Source organism: Odocoileus virginianus, chromosome 5, assembly GCF_023699985.2.
Source record: "Odocoileus virginianus isolate 20LAN1187 ecotype Illinois chromosome 5, Ovbor_1.2, whole genome shotgun sequence".
NCBI classification, from domain to species: domain Eukaryota; kingdom Metazoa; phylum Chordata; class Mammalia; order Artiodactyla; family Cervidae; genus Odocoileus; species Odocoileus virginianus.
The window spans coordinates 88,568,822-88,583,487 of NC_069678.1; the positions used below are offsets into that span (position 1 = coordinate 88,568,822).

At 58.9% G+C, this 14,666-nt stretch overlaps 1 protein-coding gene and 1 long non-coding RNA gene across 3 annotated transcripts in view; one reads left to right on the forward strand and one right to left on the reverse strand.

The window, feature by feature from the left end:
- Positions 1–667: 667 nt before the first annotated feature.
- ZC3H12A (zinc finger CCCH-type containing 12A) lies at positions 668–10,259 on the reverse strand. Of its 2 annotated transcripts, none has more exons than XM_020880263.2 (6): positions 10,130–10,259; positions 8,804–9,278; positions 4,445–4,584; positions 3,274–3,508; positions 2,667–2,773; positions 668–2,258 (listed from the first exon to the last, which is right to left on the reverse strand). In XM_020880263.2, the coding sequence occupies exons 2-6, from the start codon at positions 9,196–9,198 to the stop codon at positions 1,384–1,386; spliced, it is 1,752 nt and encodes a 583-aa protein (XP_020735922.1). In that variant the 5' UTR covers positions 9,199–9,278; positions 10,130–10,259; the 3' UTR covers positions 668–1,383. The 2 variants fall into 2 exon arrangements, with proteins under 2 accessions (XP_020735922.1, XP_020735924.1); XM_020880265.2 differs by lacking the exon at positions 10,130–10,259 and adding an exon at positions 9,847–10,045.
- A 117-nt stretch (positions 10,260–10,376) lies between these two features.
- The window catches only part of LOC139035282 (uncharacterized), a 104,046-nt gene continuing 99,756 nt past the window's right edge, over positions 10,377–14,666 (forward strand). The window contains exon 1 of the long non-coding RNA XR_011487950.1: positions 10,377–10,509. This is a non-coding gene — a long non-coding RNA (uncharacterized lncRNA). The remainder of the gene's footprint in view (positions 10,510–14,666) is intronic.

Genomic DNA, 14,666 nt, shown 5'->3' on the forward strand with positions numbered 1-14,666 from the left:
CCAACATGAATGACCTCATGTCCTCTCCGTAAGGCACAACCCTGTAAGGTAGGCATGTCATCATCCCCACTTCGTAGATGTGGAAACTGAGACCCAGCGAGAAGCTGTCACTGCCCCAGGGAACATGCATGGTGGCAGAGCCTATTCTTGGGTTTGGGGCCAGGACCCCTAACCTCCTGCTTGGCGGTCACCCTGGCAGGGCCTCTTCAGGATGGTTCTGCCCCAGGGCCTCCTACTCGGCTCTCTGCCTGGAGCAGGGCAACACCTGGGAGGATGGGACAGAGCTGAGCCCCACGGCCACTCCCCAAGCTCTCAGAACGCTCGGCCTGGTCGCAGGGCAGAAGAAAGGGGACAGCCTGGTCCACCACCCAGTCCCCCCAGTAGCACCCCTGCCCCCCCATGCTGCAGCCTCAGGACTCCAAGATCTACACTGCTGCTTTCTGACTCCCTGCCCATGAGTCCACAGCCACCTCCTCCCAGGGCCTGACACAAGCCTCGGGAAGGATGCTTCTGCCCCAAAGGACAGAGCACTTTTCGTGGAACTCAGCAAACTTCCTTCTGAGAAGGGTCAGAGAGCAGGTGTGGAGGCAGACCCGGGGTGCCCACCTGCTGACCTTCTGTCACCCAGAAGCCAGCTCCACCCCTGAGCAACAAAGACCATCACCTCTTGGAGCGCTCACATTGTACTTTTTATTGAAGTGTGAAGAGAGGCAAGGGCTTTCCGTGTAAAATATTTAACATTTATACCTGTACACACACATATACATGTCCACCCTCCTTGGGGAAGGGCGAGACGGCTCTGAATACAGAGGAAGGGGGGGGCGGAGAGGGTGGGACAGACTGCCCTGGACCCCCGCAGGCACGGGGTCAGGCGCACAGAGTGGGACGGAAGTGGGTTATTAAGAAGCATCTTGCTTACTAACATGAAGCCATGTACCGCACAGGGAGCGCGGATGAGGCCTCATTGGCTTAAGAGGAGAGCCTATGGAGGGCGGGCACACAGTGCCCAACGAGCCAGCCAAGGCCGGCGTCCCAGGGGCGGGGCGGAGGTGGGGGTGCTGTGCACAGGGCCCCCAGCCCAGGCCTCTGCTCCCCCCTGCCTCCCTCCCCGCCCTCTGAGAGAAAGGAGGGTTTGGGCCTCAGCCACGGACTGACAGCCGTTACTGGCAGCGTCTCCTGAAACTACAGATACAATGTGCATCAACAGGCTGATCGCTCCTGACCCCTCAGGCAGGGGCGGCCAGAAGGGCCAGAAGCAATCCTACAGGATCTTTGGTTTGGGGTTCCCTTCCCTACTCGAGTCCTCCCTCTGTCCAGCCTCTTGCTGGGCCTCGGGGCCGGGCTGCTCTCAGAGGTGCTGCCCCCGGGGCGGCCAGGCTGGCTTTATTCACTGAGGTGCTGGGACTTGTAGGAGAGGATCTCGGCAGCCAGCTGCTGGGGGTCCAGGAGCTGCGGGAAGCGCGCCATCACGGCCTCCACCAGGTGTGGGGGGAAGACTCCACACAGCTTAGTGTACACGCTGGCTCGCTCCTTCGCCAGCCTGCCTGCCCCACCCCAGGGGCCCCTATCAGCCCCTGGGCCTGGCGCCCGGGGCTCCTGCAGGCCTGGGGTGGGTGGGGGCAGCTGGTATGGCTCAGACCAGTATTCCCGAGGTGGAAAGGCGGCCGGCGGGGGCGCGTAGTCAGCGGGGACGCTGAAGTGGCCGGCACCCAGGGCCCGGCTGAAGGCCGAGAAGGCTGGGGTGGCGGGGAGCTCTGCCCCGTAGGTGCGGTAGCCGGCATAAGGGCCCCGAGGCGGGCCCGGCTCACCAGGGCCCCCTCCTCGAACCCCCCAGAGTTCTGACATCTGGCTCTCCAGGGAGCCGATGCCCGAGTCCAGGCAGTCCTGGGAGATGTAGGGAAGCGAGTCTGGGGTCTGCGAGAACCAGTCCGAGGGCCCAAAGCTGCCGCCACTGCTCCCACCAGGTGGGAGGCTCCTGCCTGTCGGGGTGAAGGTCTGCATCAGGCCCTCCCGGGGGGCTCCTGGGGAGGCCTGGGCCCCCAGCTTCTTCCCATCCGGGCTGCACTGTTCCTGCTCTGTTGGCAGAGAGCTGGGCTGAGAGGAGGGTGAAGGCCGCCGGCTGCTTTTGTCCTTGCTCGCGGCCCTGGAGGGTGGCAGCAGGGCGTTGGCGCGGAGCTCGTCGGCCACGGAGCGCTGGGGCCGGCTCGGCCGCTCAGGGTGGAAGAATCGGCACTTGATCCCATAGGTGCATTTCCTTCCTGGGAGAGAATTCAGGGGGGATCTAGAACCAGGGCTTCCCTGGTGGCTCAGACGGTAAAGCGTCTGCCTGCAATGCGGGAGACCCGGGTTCGATCCCTGGGTTGGGAAGATCCCCTGGAGAAGGAAATGGCAACCCACTCCAGTACTCTTGCCTGGAAAATCCCACGGACTAAGGACTATTCCTGGTGGGCTATAGTCCATGGGGTCGCAAAGAGTCAGACATGACTGAGCGACTTCACTTTCACCTTCACCTAGAACCAGGGGGTGGGAGACGGAAGGGGCTAGTCCGAGAAACATGGGGTGGGGGTAGGGGTCCCCGAGACAAAGACCATGGGTGCAGGCTGATCTGGGTGAACAATCAGGGGATGCTGTGAGGATGGCCCGGGAGGCTGGGGCCGGGCTCTTACCATAGGGACACGGCTGCTTCCGGTGCTCTGCCGTGAGTGGCTTCTTACGCAGGAAGTTGTCCAGGCTCGGCCCGTGACGGCCCAAGGGGTCATCGGGGGGCATGAACCTGCAGAGGATGGGGGAGAGGTGATGGGGGACTTCCCAGTGCTGGGGAGGGGCTGGACAGGGAGCCTCACTAGGACGAAGAGGGGGCAGCTCCTAAAATTAGTGTCCACCCAGCAAGGATACCCCCAGACTCTGGGGGGGACTGTCCCGAGGCAGGGAGGAGGTCCCAGTCCAGAGGGTCACAGTCCGGGGTGACTCTCCTGCTGGGAGCTCACTGAGGCCTGAAGTCTGGATCTAAGGCTGCACCCGTGGGCCTCTGGTCAGAGCCTCGGGGCTGGGAACTAGAGAGACCATCTTGAAGCACTGACCACATCCTGTCCCAAAGGCTCCTGACCTAGCCCCTAAACCAGAAAGCCCTGCCCTCTCCCAGCCTGGTCTGTGGGGTCCTGTCCATCTCGCGCTCGGAGCTGCCCAGGCCCAAGGCCACACAGCTCAGCGACAGAGCCGCCCCGGCCCGGTCGCTCCCGAGCCCCTCCTGCAGCAGCAGTGGCGGGGACGTACTTGTCATTGACGAAGGAGTACATGAGCAGCCGCTCCTCGATGAAGCGCTTCCACTCCTGCCGCTCGCCCTGCAGGTCCCGGTACGTGTCGTTGGAGACCACGATGCCGTCCGACTCAAAGGCCAGCTTCACGATGAAGCGGTCGTCGTAGCAGACCACCCGCTTGCCGCCCACCCGCCGCGATGGCGTGAACACCAAGATCTTCTTCTTCTCCAGGTCCCGCAGGATGTGCTGGTCTGGGAGGCGGCAGGGGCACACGCAGGTCAGGGCCCAGCCTGGACTCGCAGCCAGCCCGCGTGGCTCCCGGACACCTGGTAGCCAGGCTCTCAACTCCAGGGTCATGGGAGCAGGAAGGGGCTCTGTGGAGGCCAAGGACCCCGGCGCCTTGCTGGGCCTGGTGCCTCGTTTCCTGCCCAGAGACCAAGAACCCCCAAGAACAGGCTGGCAGGTTGTGCTCAGTGAAGGCTGGGCTGCCTCCTTCTCTCCCCTGGACGCCAGGCCTGGTCGCGCCCAGCCTGTCCTGGGGGGATCTGGCAATGAACTCTGGCTTGAGCTGAGGCCAGATGAGTGTCTCAGCCAGGACAGACGGACCCACCCAGAAGGGGCCTCTTTTCCTCGAATGGGCGACCCTAGCCAGCCTGCCTACAGATCGAGACGTCCAGAGAAACAAACTTGGGCTCTCCCCACAAAGGTCGGGAGCTCGTGTAAGAGCAATGGGAGCAGCCGGAATCCGTTACGTGCCAGCAGCTGGCATCCGCTATGTGCCAGGCGCTCTGCTGAGCACTTACGTCTATTAACTCCTGTGAGGCTGACACCCACCCTGCAAAGTTATCAAGCCCTCACCCCATCCCGTGTCTCAGATGAGGGGCAAGTGGCCTATCCAGAAGGGACTGAGCCACTATGTCACCCTGCCCCTGTGCCACGGAGGATGTGGCGAGAGCCTGCCACCATTAGGTGAGGGAGGTGCCCGCTACCCGGAAGGAGAGGTTGCCCAGGGTGACCTCCAAGGACCACTGTTCAGAGCAGGGATGCTGAAGACAGCAAAAGCCGGGGAAAGAAATGCTGGTTCCTGCTTGGGGCCTGGAAGCTGTTGCTCACACCCAAAGGGTCTCACTGGAGGGGAACCGGCTCCTGCGGCAGTGAGACCGCGCCCCGTCCGAGATGCCACTCACCAGTGATGGGCACATCTGCCCGAGGCTGCTCCTTCCTCCAAGACGGTACGAACACGGTGATGTCTGTGTGGCCCCGCTCCAGGAACCAGTTCACCGCCAGGAGGATCCCCCGGCAGGAGAAGACCTCCTTGTTCCCATGGCTGGGTGGGGAAAGGAGGGCAGGGTCAGCCTGCTGCCGCCTAGATCTGCACAGGACGGGGGCGGGCTGCCCTCCAGCCCCTGCCCTGGCTGGGGATCCAGCGCCTGTATTCCCTGCTGGTTCCCACACAGGCTGCGATGGCCAGACCTGGGGCTTTTTTTTTTTCCTGAGGTTCCATCTCCTGACAGACAGCGAGGAGACGCCCAGGAATCTGGCAGCACCTGCTCCCCACGTGGGGGAGGGTCAGGCCGCTTACGACACATCTGGGGGTGGGGGAAAGGCGCTGGGACCACAGGGACACAGATGTCCACAGGCAGACTGAGTCACCACCCCTCCCTCGCTGCTCGGCAGGGCTGTGGGTGGGGGCTGGGGAGGAGAAACCAGATTGCTCTGGATTAAAGTGGGATTAGTGTTCAGGCCTGCTCCAACCGTAGGGAGTGGGACTGAGGGGGGTGAGGGGGGAGGCTCGAGTCAACCTTCAATTCAGGGCTGGAGGCGGCCACGGGGCTCTTCAGTGTGAAAGTGAAAGGAGACTGCTTTTCCTCCCACGGACTGCCCCGTTCCCTAGATCGAACGCCCAGATGGCCTCACCCCTCCCAGGAGGGCGTGACCCGAGGTGAAAAGACGGGTCTAGAAGACTCTGGGGCTCTGCCAGCAGCCGAGCTGGGAGAGGGGACACCTCCCCTGCCGTGGGCTGTGGACCAGACCTCAGCCCATCCAAACATGGCTGCATCCAGAAGCAGCCCTGAGCCCTGGCTCAGTTTCTCTATCTGAAAAATGGGCCTGGGGGTCCGCGGTCTCCTTCCGGAGGCCCCCTGTCAGTGGACAACAGTCCCGTCTGCCTGAGGCCAGAGACAGTCCACCGAAGTGGAGGTTCCATCTGGCTTCCCAGGAGGGGACGGGGCCTCCCAGGTAATATCAGGTGTCATGGCAGGGCTCCAGGACCAGGCGAGGGGATAGGAAGGGGCCAGTTGGGTCTCCCCCCCCAACAGCCCCTGCCCCTCCAGTGAACAACTCAGACTCATATTTGGCAAATAAAACAGAATAAGCATTACGCAAAAGAGGCAACTCCATGGCCGACCACATCCTGTGGGTGGGTTTGGGTTGGGGGTGGGCAGGCGATAGCTAGAGCTCCAAGAGAAATAGAAAGGGAGGTGGGGCGGGCATAGGGGCTGTCTAGGAGGCTGGGGCTCCCAGGGCTGAAGGTCTCTGTAAATTGGAGATAAGTCAAAGTCCAAACTGAAGGCAGAGCTCATCCCTGCCAGGTGGGGCCTCCTCGCTGCCATCCGCCGGCCCGCTTATAATAAAAGTTAACATTTACTGAGAGCTGTGAGCCAGGCCCTGATCTCCGTGCTCAGTACTGAATCATCAGTAAGTCTCTGAGGAGGGGGACTGTCATGAGAGGAACTTTGCCCTTTTATTCAGGTGAGGAAACTGGTCCAAAGAGGGCAGCCAGTTGCCAGCATCACAAGTAGTGATGGTCAAACAGAGATGCACCCCCAGAGGCTGTGCTGTTAACCCCTACGGGTGCTGATGCCCGCATCGTCCAAAGACAAGTGACAGCCCTCTGAGCAGGCCTGGATGGATGGGCGCCGAGCCCCTACTGGAGCCCAGGTGCATTGCATACCTCCTTGGCTTCATCCTTACAAGGCTCTGAGATGCATCTAAAGCTCCCTGGCTACTGGTAAGAGGCAGAACCTGAACCCACACCAGACTGCCTTCTGATCCCTAACAGGAGAGCTAAGGTTTCTTTAGGAGAGGAAAAAAAACCCAACCAACTCCCAAACTTGAGTTTGAACAAAAGGGTTCAGTGGGTGGGGCAGGCTGGGAACAGGGAAAATCACGCATCTGGCAAACTCCTGCTCCTCCGTCAGGACCCCAGGTGGGGTATCACTGCCTTGGAGAAGCCTTCCCTGACCTGGCAGGATGACTCAGGCCCCTGGTCTGTCTGTGCGGTGCCCAGCGCCTCCCACTGCCCTGGGCCTTCTGTGGTCTCCCCAGAACCATGGCGGGTGATCCTCTTGGGCCTGGGTCTCTGTCTCACATCCGCAGTCTGAATCTACAGACGCATCTACCTGCCTCCTTCTGTGCACACGTGTGTACCTGCACACACCCCCTCCCAGGCCAGTACCCGCAAGCCCTGGGGCTTCAGCGTCCAACTGGGGCTTCCGGGACAAAGCACTGCTTCTGGGAATCAGAAACCTTAGCTGGGGACAAGTCTGCTGTCAGTCGTCCCACCCCCCAGACTATTCCTTAAGCAGGCGGCCAGAGCCTTACTCTTGGCCGAAGTCGAACACGTGTGGCGGTCCCTCGAGTCAAGCCCAGATCCTGCCCTCCCAAGCCAGGAGCTCCTGTCTGCAGCGAACTTCAGTCTTCTCACTGCTGTGGACGAAGGTCTGCTGGCAGAGGAGAACCAGATGTCCTCTCACCCTCACTGCAGCCCTGCTGGCCCAGAAAGTCAGGGCCCCTCAGTCTAACGAGACACTGGAAGTGCTTCTGCTGGAGACTCCAGACTCCCGCCCTGGGCTGAGGGCAGGGCCAAGGCAGGCTACCCAGGTGAAAAGATCTGCCTGGGCTGGGCCCAGCGAGTGGAGAAAAATTCCCTTAGAAGGAAACAAGGGGTGAATTTCCCCACGATTTGCATATGGTAGGGGCTGGCCCGCCTGCCCTGGGGCGGGAGGGGGCAGGAGGGTAGGAACCCAGCAGCAGCTGAGACAGGAAGCTAGAGGCTGGAATTCCCCTTTTGCTACGGCCCAGGCTCAGAAAACCCCGAGCGGCTCGGCCTCTGGCCAGCCCCTCCACCACCTGCCCCTCCTCCTGCCCGGCCCCTCCTCCTCCGGCCAGAATACAAACACACACTGCACATGGCTGCCCCCGGGGCTCAGCCCACGGGCCCACGCCCCCCAGAGGAGGGAGTCGCTGAGGGATCCCAACTCCTCACCCAGTCAAATGCTACTGCAGCCTGAGAGGAGGCCCCCCAAATCTCAAAGCACATAGGGTGACCAGCTGCCGCAGGCCTGTGGATGCCAGCTTGCCTCAGTTTCCACCGAGGCTCAAATCATTTCAGAGATGGGATGGCTGACCCGGAAGTGGCTGTAGGAGGGCCACCTGCACATCTATTGCACTGGGACGGGACCCCAGCCAGACAGCTGGGCTCGGCCAGGTATGGGAGTGGCAGACGGGGTGGTGGGGGGTGGGCAGAGGTGCAGAGACCTCATGAGACCCATCTGGGAGAGCCCTCAGGGAAGCGGGGGAAGGAGCCCTTCCCACCCCACACCCTCGTCTGGGGTCTCCCCATCCACACCCACAGGAACTTTTCCTTGTGAACTAGCCACCCGACCCTGACTCACCAGCCTGCCTTGAAAGGACAGGGAGAAAGTGAGGCCAGAGGGCAGGGCCTAAATGGAAGGGAGGTCTGGGTTCTCTGGAGTCAGTGGCAGCACCCCCAGCCCCCCCAGGAGAGCCTGCATGGGGGGGAGATGGTTACTGGGGCCCAGGCCTAGCTCTGGTCCCTGGGGGGCCCCGAGAGCCCAGTCTAGCCCAGGTGGCTCCAGCAGAAGCAGAGGTGACCCAAGTCATCGAGCCCATGGAGCCAAAGCATCAAGCTACCCGCCCACACCCCTGATGTCACCAGATCCTCAAGGTTACTCTTGTTCACAGCTGCAAAGGCCTCAATAGCTGGGCCGGCTTCCACGCGAGCCCAGGTCTGAGACAACAAGGCCCCAGCAGTCCCAGACCCTGAATAACAGTAATGATAACAACTACCAGTGATGAACAAGCCCTTCTCTCCAGGTTCCCAGCATTCATTCCTCACAAGCACCACCTGAGGGGTGGGTGAGCCCTATCTCATAGAGGAGGAAGAAGGCTCCTTTGTGAATAAGCTGGAGCCCACAGTCTGATCCCTCATGGAGAGCATAAGGCAGCTCTGGAGTCAGAAGGACCCGAGTTCGAATCCCTGCTCCGGCACTTACGAGAAGTGGGTCCCAGAGTAACTCTTTGAGTCCCCTCAAACAGCCCTAAAACCCACTTCCAAGAAGCCGCAAAGATTAAGGGAGACTCCTGGCACACAGTAGGGCCTCCATAAAGGGCCTTCCCTTCCTCTAGATCTGTCTGGAGAAGAGACCAAACTCCTTCCTGAAGTCCTGTCTACCAGAAGTGTAGAGACATGGCCACCAATGCCGGCCAGAGGCTACAGTCTTGGACACAGAAGTGACATGTACCTCATGGCCACGTTGCTCCCATCGATGACCACGGGTCTCAGGTCACTGCCCTCCTTGTCTTCCTCGGGTGGAGAAGTCTCCACGGTGGAAGTCTTGGGGGTGCCCCCGCCCCGGGGAACCAGAGGCAGTTGAGGGCAGGGGTCTGGCGACGCCTGGCGCTCCCGCTCGGCCACTGACCCATGTTTCACCAGCTCCCCCAGCACTGTGTTGGTGTCTGCCTGGACGCCCAGCTTCTGCAGGACACTATGGATCTCTGCAGATGAGTAGCCCAGCTTCCGGAAGAAGTCAACCTTCATCTGCAGTTCTGCAGTCGTTGCCTCCTCGGCCGTGGGCTCCTGGGCCAGCCTGGGGGTCCCCTGGCAGCTGCGGCGGTCTTCAAGTTCCCACAGGCTCATGGTGGGGCTGGCTTCCTGCCTGGGCCTCTCTTCACTGACCACTCACAGCTCAGATTGGTGGAAAGCACTTTTCACAGCTCCTGTAGGACAACCACGAGGGTTAGGGATAGGACTGGATTTCCTGCTCACCCCCTCTCCTGTCCCTCCGTCTCCATCCAGCAGTATGGGCTGCAGTATGCAAAGCCATCTTGGTCTGTTACCTCTGTTATCCTCTACAAAGCCTTCCCAGCTAGAGAGCATCACTCCCATCTTATAAACGAGGAAAGTTCAGCTACAGACATTAAGAACTTGCTCAAGGTCATCCAGCTGTTGGTTGGTGGCGCAAGGATTTGAACTTGGGCAGTCTTACTCCTCCTCCCACTCCACCCCCAGCAACCGCCCCCTCCCCCAGACCCGCCAACCCAGGGGACCCAGAAATCGTGGGAGGCCTCCGAGGACCTGGCCGCGCCCCCACAGCAAGCGGGGCGGGGCTCTCAGGTGGAAACCCGCTGGGTTGGAAGTGCGCTGGAAGGGGGTGGCGGGGGCTTCCCCGTTGAAGCCATCGCCTCCTCGCGTCCGCCTGCCCACTGCTCGAAGCCCAGGCCGGGAGGCGCGGGGCCCGTGCCGGACTCCCGGACCGGGGGAGGGGAAGTTTCCAGGGCGACTCACCAGCGAGAAAAGTTGCTGGGAAACTCTGGTTGGCCTCCGGGCTCGGTGACGCGGAGGGTGTCCCGGCCCAGAACCTCGCTCTTGCCCGATTCCCACTCCGGACCTCGGTCTCCCAGGATCCTCCGACTTGGGCAAAGTTGGAGGAGGCCCCGGGGATCGGCAAGGCCGGAGTGGACTGGCCCCACGTCCCTCCCGCTCCGGTCGGTCTCAGCTAGAGCCCTTCCCACACCCTCCTCCTCCCGCCCCGGAGGCCTGCTCCCCCTCCCAGCCGCGCGCGCCTCACCCTGCCGTTCGCCAGCCGCGGCCGGCGGCGTCTCCATGGGGCCGAGTCCCGGGGGCCAGGCCGCCGGCGACTTTATACGGGGCGAGTGGGCGGGCAGGTGGCGCCCGGGACCGTGACGCGGAAGCCGGGCAGGGCAGGCGAGAGCCTAGAGCCGGCTCGGGCGGCGAGGGGCGGAGCGGCCACCGCCCCTTCCTGCTCCGCCCCCGCGCCGCTCCGCCCCGCCCCGTCCTGGCCTCCGGCCCCGCCCCCGCTGCCCCAGAGCAGCCGGCCCGGCCTGGAATGGGGGCAGGGGGCGGGGGCAGCAGCCCCTTACCCTGAACGTCTGGGACCTGGTGGTGGGGAGATCTGCAGGGCAGGAGTGCACGGCTCGCAGGCGTGAGGTAAGCCCAGGCTAAACCAGGTACGCACATCGAGTCAGCCACGGGCGGACCGAGTGTACGGCTACACAGGCACAGATCCGCGTACGTTCAGACCTAAGTGTGCAGAAGGTACAGTCCGGGACGATCGAGTGAACTGGGTATACGGTTTGGTTCACACACGGTTGGAGGCAGAGCCATAGTTATCAAGACAGGTACACCCAGGCAAGTACTTTTCACATTGAGAATCAGGAACACTCAACAGGTACACCGTGACTGGAACAGGTACACACAGAACTGGGCCCCACCCAGGGCCAGGCACAGTTCTTTTTTTTCCCTGAAATAAGGACCTCGCCAGAATAGAAAGGCAGGTACAACCTGCCTTGTCCCAGCTGGAAAGACTTGCACCCAGGACCAGGAGCTTCGATTCCAGCGCTCCAGGTGCTGCCTTTGTCGCCTTTGAAACCCCCAGTGACCCCACCTAGCCAAGTCCCTGCTTTGTTGGCCGGTCATCTTTAAAAACCCCCAAATACCTCTTCTTTTGTGCCTCCCAGGCACAGCAACCCCAGGGGCTGGCCTCCAGGAGAGGGAGAAAATGAAGCCCCCTCCCAAGTTGCTGACTGCCACTCCTGCTCCGTGCTGTGTGCCATAGACCTAATCTTCACAACAGCCCCTTTTACAGTTGAGAAAAGTTCAGTGAAAAGTGCAGTATAGTTAGACATTTATTCATTGTAGTCACTCCTTTATGGTAGTAAAAATATTAAGTAATGAGTCCAGGTTAATAGCCATAATGAAGATAAGCCAACCACAGCGATAATGCCTGGCATTTATGGAGTGCTCACTGGGTGGTGGGCACTGTGCCAACGCGCTGTGTAGACACTTCCGTGCCTTTGCATCTCCTATCGGGGCCGGGAGTGCCCTCCCCTTCTTCCCCCGCTGCTGCTGCCTGGCCAATTCTATTCCTCTTTTTGATGATGTCACCTCCTCTGTGAGGCCTGCCCAGACTCCTTTGGTGCTGAGTTGCTTCCTCCTCGGTGCCCCCGCAGCACCCTGCCTGTGTCCCTACGTGCTGGATGTAATCGCTGGCCAGGGACCGCCTTCTGGGCCGGGGCTGGGATGGGACTCCGCCTGTACTCCCGGCCCCGTGCCCCTCAGCGCTGCCAGAGGGAGCCGGCAGTGCTGGGCGATGAGTCACACAGCTCTGTGTCCTCCCTGAGTGAGCCGCAGTCTCGCTCTCTTCCGGCTCATGAAGGCGGCTCTTTCCTAAGAAGCTGACTCTGTTCTGCAGAACCCAGGACTGCTCCTGGGGAAACCCTGCTCCACTTGTAGCTGGAATGGCCTCAATCCCCAGGAGCCCTCTGGATCTAATGTGCCCAGCCTTTCTCCCTCCCCCAACCATTCTTTGCACACCTGTCTTGCCAACTTCCTTCCTGGAGCCTTCCTGCTCTCCTGCCACCTGGCCAGCCTGGGTGGGGTCTGCAGAGGTTCAGGACTGGTCACCCATGGGTGGGGGACAAGGAAAGGCTGCAGAGGGAAGGGTCCCAGGAATTACTTTGGCCTTTGGAAACTTTCCCCGACAATGGCTCAGTGGGTGAAGAACCTGCCTGCAATGCAGGAGACACGGGAGTCTGAGGTTCGGATCCCTGGTTTGGGAAGATCCCCTGAAGGAGGAAATGGCAACCCACTCCAGTATTCTTGCCTGGGAAATCCCATGGACAGAGGAGCCTGGTGGGCTACAGTCCATGAGGTCACAAGGAGTCGGATACGACTGAGCAACTGAGCCCACCCGAGTTGAAGAAGAGAGGCTGGACCAAATATGTTTTTTTTTGGAAGCTCCACTGGGCAGGTCAGACTGGGAATGACACAGGAGCTAGATCACTGCTCTAGGAAGGGTGGGCAGGCTGCCCCCAAGCCTTGGCGGTGGGCTGCAGAGATTTGGTTCCACAGGGCCTCCTGGAAATGCAGAAAGGGCCAGTTCCCTCCAGTGTTTTGAGGCTCCTAATATACCTTAAAAAGACTTGTCACACTAGAGCTATAAAAATTGAAGTATGTTTTAACATTTAATTGAGCAAATTAACTCTTTCATCACCTGTTCAAATTCAGTGCAATGTATTTGGACTACTGACAAGACAATTGGAGGATTTGTTTTTAAAAATATATTATTTCCTTGGCAAAATGGCTGATTCTTCGGAAGGGACAGGGCAAAAAGTGAGCCTTGGAGCGTCCTGTGGTGCCAGAGTTAGGAAGTGGCCCAAACTCAAAAGGATAGGGTCTCAGGAGTCTGAAGCTCCCAATGGCCAAAGCTGCAACAATTAGAGCAATAAAATGTGTAACTGAGTGTTTGGTTGTAACCCAGAGTATAAAAATCCCTATCCCCGAGTAGGCACTGGTAGAAATAAATTATTGGATAAATAACTAGCTGGAGGAGGAGAGACAAATCTTCCAAATAACATGTGGAGGTTCTCACTCCTCCAGGTTAATTATCCCTTCCCCTTCACTTGAATGTACACTGGGCTTGCACAAGTGCATGCTAAGTCGCTTCAGTTATGTCTGACTCTTGGTGACCCTATGGACTGTAGCCTGCCAGGTTCCTCTGTCCAAGGGATTGTCCAGGCTAGAATAATGGAGTGGGCTGCCATGCCCTCCTCCAGGGAATCTTCCCAACACAGGGATCAGACCTGCATCTCTTCTGTCTCCTGCATTGACAGGAGGGTTCCTTACCACTAGCTCCACCTGGGAAGCCCCACATTGGGCTTAATGACCTCTAAATAATGGAGTAGGGAAAGGAAACAATAGTAAGTTTACAGTGGAGACACCTGGCAGACACCACCTGGACTGAGTGATCAAAGTTACCACCCTATCATGTGCCCCCATCGGTACGTGATGAGGTGCGTGTGAGCTAAGTCGTGTCAGTCATGTCTCACTCTTTGCAACTCCATGGACTGTAGCCTGCCAGGCTCCTCTGTCCATGGGATTCTCCAAGCAAGAATACTGGAGTGGGTTGCCATGCCCTTCTCCAGGGGATCTTCCCAATCCAGGGATCAAACCTGTGTCTCATGTCTCCTGCGCTGGCAGGCAGATCCTTAACCGCTGTACCACCAAGGAAGTCCTCAAACGCTGATTGAAGGACATTATACAAAATACTTGACCAGGACTCCTCAAAACAGAAAAAGATCTCAAAAAGCACAGAGAGACAGAAACAGGCACAGGCCAGAGAACACAAGGAGACAGCAGATGGATGCAGTGTGGTTCCTGGTTGGATCCTGGAACAGGGAGTACATTCATGGAAAAGCTGGCAAAATCCAAATAAGGTCTGGACATTTTTTTTTGTTTGTTTTGGCATGCAGCATCTCATTTCCCTGACTAGGGATCGAACTCACAGCCCTTGCATTGGAAGTGTGGAGTGTCAACCTCTGGACCACAAGGCAAGTCCCAGGGTCTGGATTTTAGTTAATAGAGATGTACCAGTGTTGGTTTTTTTCCAGGCTTTGACAAATGTACCACAGTGGAGTGAGATGTGGGAACTCTGTGTACTATCTTTGCAATTCTTCTGTAAATTGAAAATTAAATCTGAAATTAAAAATTTATTTTAAAAAACCCTAATTCACGGGTACTGTAGGTGGTCTGTTTTGGTAAGAAGTTCAGAAAGCTTTGTTCACCTCTGTTGGTGTCTGTCTGTCTGTCTATCTGTCTATCTCTCCTGTGGTTGAGTATTATCATTTGGAGATAGCCTCCAAAGTCTAAACATAGAGCCTTTTGGTTCATGAGGCCCTGGCCAGACCATTCCCCTGCCACCCTTCTTCCCCCATTTCAGCCACTCCTGCTCCCTCTTTGTTGAACCTTGAATGCTCACATTCTGGACTGTTAGAGCTGGAAAGCCCCAAAGAGACTGGTTAGCCCAGAACCTTGGTTTTATAGATGGAAACACAAAGCAGGAAAGAGATTTGCATCTGGCCCCATGGCAGGTTAATTTTGGCAAAGCTGAGAAAGGCATTAGCCAGGCTTTCTCCATTCCAGGCATCCCTGGGCCCCTTTGCCAGACACAATGGGGATCAGACCTACACAGGTGCTCATAAGTACTGGTGACTTACTTAAGAACCCAATAAGGGCAATGTCTTGTTTAAAGGAGTGGTCTTGTTTAGGTGTCTGTTGGAGGGAGCTGTTGCAGGGGACCCCTTTGG

Coding starts and splice junctions, on each gene's coding strand:
- ZC3H12A (XM_020880263.2), bottom strand. CDS start 9,198: ATGAGCCTGTGGGAACTTGAAGACCGCCGCAGCTGCCAGGGGACCCCC. Junction 4,585..8,803: donor GGGAGCAACGTGGCCATGAG/GTACATGTCACT, acceptor TTCCCCACCCAG/CCATGGGAACAAGGAGGTCT. Junction 3,509..4,444: donor GGCAGATGTGCCCATCACTG/GTGAGTGGCATC, acceptor GCCGCCTCCCAG/ACCAGCACATCCTGCGGGAC.